The sequence below is a fragment of the Amblyraja radiata genome, chromosome 37 (genome assembly GCF_010909765.2).
Source record: "Amblyraja radiata isolate CabotCenter1 chromosome 37, sAmbRad1.1.pri, whole genome shotgun sequence".
Lineage (NCBI taxonomy): Eukaryota > Metazoa > Chordata > Chondrichthyes > Rajiformes > Rajidae > Amblyraja > Amblyraja radiata.
The window spans coordinates 9,453,088-9,458,472 of NC_045992.1; the positions used below are offsets into that span (position 1 = coordinate 9,453,088).

Genomic DNA, 5,385 nt, shown 5'->3' on the forward strand with positions numbered 1-5,385 from the left:
CAAGACCCAGGTTCGATCCTGACCGAGTGCTGTCTGTACGGAGTTTGTACGTTCTCCCTGTGACCGCATGAGTTTTCTCTGAGTGCTCCATTAATTGCCTTCTGTAAATTGTCCCCAGTGTGTAATATAACACCAGTGTCCAGGTAATTGTTGGTGAGCACAGGCTCAGTGGACCGAAGGGCCTGTTTCCATACTGTATCTCTGAACTAAAAACATTGACTTGGTAAAAACATTGCTTAAAGGATGGTGTATAGGGGTGGGCGAAACGCACCAGGGCCTCTGCACCAGGAATGCAGTTGAAAATCATTTTCCTGGCTCTCTATTTGAGGCGGGCGCATTGAGCGGATTTCTGGGGAAAACCACCAAATATACTAGAGGAGCAAACACTCCCTCTCGCAGCTTCAAACCTCCCTTCCTGTCCCTGTGAACCGGGTGAGGTTTGGAACGGAATAAAATGAACCTCCGTGTTTCATTTAGCAACCCTTGTGTATGCATTTTTAGTTAAAAGAGACCAGGTTGCGGGCGGGGGAGTCCGTGCAGTAAGGGGATGGCTCAGCTCTGTCTGCTAAGCGCTGACCCACACACTGGGTTTAGCGGAGAGTTTGCGGAAGGGAACACAGCAGCTCGCTCGGAGTTTATTCCCTGTAACACCCTGCGATGACTCGCATTTCCTCTCAGCTCTGCTCTGTGGCTGGGCACCAAAGATTATAGTATCTTTGCTGGGCACGGCCAAAGCCGCTCGCTCGCTGCCAGCGGAGAGGACTCGGCTCAGGAGCTTGTTTGTTTCAGACGCGTCCGCTGCAGCGCTTGCGGGCGGCTCCCTTAACAACTCTCCCCTTCTCTCCCTCTCCCCCTCCCCAGGCCTCGGTGCGGGAGGATGGTTCGTATCCTGGCCAACGGAGACATTGTGCAGGATGACGACCCCCGGGTCAGGAAGGTGCCTCCGCGCCGAGAGGAGCTCAACAGGGGCCGGCAGGTCGGTGCATAACACTGGGGGGTTTTTCTCGGTCACACGTCCTAGTGCGAACAGGCCCTCACAACTTGTTTACTAGCATCGAATGGCGCTCACAAAATGCAACGTTGCACTTCCACCCCTGCCCACTTCCTGCCTCGACCGAATGAACAAGTTACATTCTTGTTTAAATTGTTACATTTGGTGTCCTAACCCTTTCAAACAAGAACCCCACAAATCCATGGGATCCTGACATCAATTGAGGTTGACAACAATTAATCTTCCTGCCTTCCCTCGTCCCCAACTTCAGGGGCACAGGTCTCCGTGACAGCTGACATTCTAGTTAGAAGAGACCAGGAATACCTTCCAACACAAGATATTCCTTCAAAAGCTTGCTCTTTGCATCTATCTGTGATGCACCCTATCTTGTGTGTGTGGTATGGCCAGCAAGTCCATGCTCCCTTGGAGTAACCAACAAAGTTCCTGACAGAGGAGATCACACATTGATGAAGAACAACAAATGGTTCCTTGTCAAATATTTAACCTGTTTTTTGTTGCAAGTTTTATTTGAATTGTTTCAAGACAATGGGGACGGTGGGAGAACAAAGGTGAACCTGAGGGAGGGGGGACTCTAGTTTAGAATCCTCTGACCAGGGTTGTGTATGTTTGTTCGGTGAAGGCTCTGTGCACACGGCAGCCAGCCAACAGCCAACAGTCAATAGACAATAGGTGCAGGAGTAGGCCATTCGGCCCTTCGAGCCAGCACCGCCATTCAATATGATCATGGATGATCATCCACAATCAGTCCCCCGTTCCTGCCTTCTCCCCATATCCCCTGACTCCGCTATTTTAAGAGCCCTATCTAGCTCTCTCTTGAAAGCATCAAGAGAACCTGCCTCCACCGCCCTCTGAGGCAGAGAATTTCACAGACTCACCACTCTCTGTGAGAAAAAGTGTCTCCTCGTCTCCGTTCTAAATGGCTTACTCCTTATTCTTAAACTGTGGCCCCTGGTTCTGGTCTTCCCCCAACATCGGGAACATGTTTCCGGCCTCTAGCGTGTCCAAGCCCTTAACAATCTTGTATGTTTCAATGAGATTCCCTCCCATCCTTCTAAACTCCAGAGTGTCCATGCCCAACTGCTCCATTCTCTCAGCATATGACAGTCCCGCCATCCCGGGAAATAACAGTCTCTTGTTTTTTTCTTTTTGTTTTCACTTTTAATTTCATGTTTTTGTGTACCTTGTGTGTTGTGACTGTATCGCACTATCATCCCTTCAGGCCATGTATTGAAATCACAAATCCGTGTAAATAAAAATTAGTTCAGGATTCTATCCTACAGCTTTAAACCATTAATTACCAAGCCATGCATGAGAATGTAAGAATAGAGAGCAGGAGCCACTCAATCGTAGGAGCTTGCCTATTTTAGAGTCATAGAGTCTTACATTGTGAAAACAGGCCTTTCGGTCTCGACCAAAAACGTCACCATTCCTTCTCTCCGGAGATGCTGCCTATCCTGAGTTACACTAGCATTTTGGGACTATCTTCAGTTTAAACCAGCATCTGCAGTTCCTTTCTACACCTTTGGCCCAACTTGCCCACACCAACCAACATGTCCCATCTACACTAGTCCCACCGACCTGCCTTTGGCCCATATCCTTCTTCAAGCTCTTCATCGTGATCATGGCTGGTCTTCTGTCTCCACTCCATTTTTCTGCACTATCCCCGTATCTCTTCATCCTCTCAATCCAGATATCTCATAAATTTTGAATGAATCCAATGTCGAAGAATTCCCGAGGTTAAACATTCCAACGATTCCCCACCCTCGAGTGGTAATCTCTCCTCATCTCAGTATAGATGACCTATTCCTTATTCTAAGAAACTACCCTTGGAGCTGGACTCGTGTTCAAGTGCCATCCACCACAATCTAATGTTCCCCAAGAGAACATTGAGTGGGAGAAGCTGCATTAAGAAATTGCGGATTCTTTAAATCTCTCACCTCTTTTCACTTCCTCCGTTCACACTGCAAACTGCTGCTGTGCATTTTTAATGAATTCTAAAACGTATGTGTCAGCTAGAGCACTTTAGATCATGGACTACAAATATCCTGAATTCCTTGTTGAATTATAAATTAATAACAAAGCTCACATGTTGCGATCTATTGATAATATTTCATTTGACAAATGATCAATGTCTGATGTAACTAATCTGCAGAAATTACATCCACATTAAGATCATTCCTGATAGGAACACTACCGTTTCTCAGTGCACATACCTGACTTATATTGGGTGCAAGTTCATCACAACATTTGTATTGAATAGTGATGCAAATGGATCTAATAGCTAGGAACTGCTGTCTTGTTTTTGGTTCCATATATAACTGTAAGACTAATACAGGAAGAATGCATTGGTTTTGGTTGTAGTTCATTGTGGGCTGAGGAAAGCGAATCCAATTGCTGGAGTCTAAGTCCAAGGGACATTGACTGCAACTTGGAGGCAGGCCATCAGGATTATTAGGTAACATACTCAGAAGATGATATAAAATTGCAGCCATCTTGGTGTGGTAAAATCATATAGCACTGAAACAGACCCTTTGCCCCATCTTCTGCAACAAATGCGATTGAGCACTGGTTTGAAGTGTTCCTGTTAAAGTTGAGTTACTGGGAACTTGCAGATGTACTGGGATCTGTGGCGGCATTGCCAACAGGAACTCGGATATCATGTGGAGATCCATGCACTGTTACTGCTTCTATTATCTTAAAGCGGGTGTTATTTCCCTGGCATAGATCCCCACAATGACACCTAGAGATAGACAGATTCTGATTTAGCACAGGCATTGAGAGAAGGAAATTGAGTAAAAGGGTGCAGAAGTTCATCCATGAGCTCTATGAATTCTGGATTGAAAATGCGGAATAGATTGAGGTCTCTCTTGCTCCAGATTCAGCCCGTGCTACTGTGATTGTTTCCTCACTGCCATTTGAACTGGTCCAGATAGCTCCCTTGGGTTCATTAGGGATGGGGAGTGAATTCCTGGAATCAGTTTGAAACGTGGCAGAATGCTGATTTTTCTCTTGTTCCATTCTGTTTTGTCAGGGTTTCACCCGTAATGCGGACAACGCCAACCAGCCTCACATGGGGCCTGTCAACCAAGGGCAATCGCTGTTTGCAGATGCAAATCAACGTTTGATCAACATGGGATTTCCCCGGTGGAATCTGGGAAATCAAGTCATCGAACCCATCATGTCCGTCCTTGTGGTGTTGATGCTAATGTTTTTTGGAATGCGCGGCCTTGTTCTTATCGGTGGGCTATACCTCTTCTCTCGGTTTAGTCAACGGTAACTGAAAGAATTGCGGTGCACTTATATCTGACTCTACAATGACTCTTTTCTCCTTCCCCTTATAAAACCGTTTAAGAAAATACACCTACAATTTAAACTCCACAAAGGAAAATAGTTTGTTTAGCCATCAGCAGCTTGATTCCTGCAATATTTGGTTCATTGTCGGATGATGGGATCACTGCTCAGTTTGTGTGCATTCAGGGGCATCTTTGCTTTTAAAATTCATCAAGTGCTGATCTTCCAGTTCATTCAAATCAGCCAACCAAAACTTAAAATAAAAGAAGCTGTGACACAAAAGATTGAACAAAAAGTTAGCAGATTGTCTTAAAAATCCAACTGGCTCAACTGGAGGGAGATCCGCCAGGCGTGTGTGGTGTTTCACGTCATTGTGGTTAGCAGTGCACCTCAGCTAAGACTGAGCAGAGGAATGCAACACCTCTCCACGTCATCAAACCATCTCTACTGAAGGAGTCATCACCTCAAATGACAAATATTCATGCCAGCTTGGTGCTAAGATCTTGGCGAAAGCTTCCTTTTGTTCATGACTGTGTTAATGGTACAATGGGACCTTAAGATAACTGTTACATCATGAGGGAGTGTTAACCAGTGCATCATGGTTACGTTACTGGATTAGTATCTGGTGGCCTGTTCTATTAAAGCAGGAGACATGACATTTAACTAAATAAACCTGGACCAAAACAATGGCAAGTCTCAATGTGATCATTGAATGAGTGGATTTTGTGATTTAATGGATTTTGTGTTTTGAAGGTGGAAGAATTGGGACGCGATTGCCAATTTCTCTGTGCTCTAAAACAAGTGTGAAATAAAATTATTACCAATAAATCTAATGTACGTATTCACTGGTTATTGTTTCATTCAAGCTGGAGGAACCATTGCTGGAACCTGTGCTGCCATTCAATTTAAATGATGGCAGACGTTCAGTTTAAACACTCTGCCATTGACATTGTGCCAATTATCTTCAAGAGCATCAGCCTTGCTCCAGTTAACTCCAGGCAAGTATAGTGTGCTAGCGAGAGATTTCCATATTTGCAATGGCCATACTGTAAAAAATACTCCTGGACATGGGTAATGTTGTC

General features: G+C 45.1%; 1 protein-coding gene across 1 annotated transcript; it reads left to right on the forward strand.

Moving 5' to 3' along the window:
- Positions 1-648: 648 nt before the first annotated feature.
- On the forward strand, positions 649-5,144 carry fam241b (family with sequence similarity 241 member B). Its single transcript, XM_033012535.1, has 2 exons — positions 649-976; positions 4,044-5,144. Exons 1-2 carry the CDS (start codon positions 878-880, stop codon positions 4,287-4,289), a joined length of 345 nt encoding a protein of 114 aa, XP_032868426.1. The 5' UTR covers positions 649-877; the 3' UTR covers positions 4,290-5,144.
- The last annotated feature ends 241 nt before the right edge of the window (positions 5,145-5,385 follow it).

Bases quoted from the DNA above. Each gene is read 5' to 3' on its own strand.
- fam241b (XM_033012535.1), top strand. From the start codon at position 878: ATGGTTCGTATCCTGGCCAACGGAGACATTGTGCAGGATGACGACCCC. The intron at 977-4,043 runs GTCGGTGCATAA...CTGTTTTGTCAG, and splicing joins AGCTCAACAGGGGCCGGCAG to GGTTTCACCCGTAATGCGGA.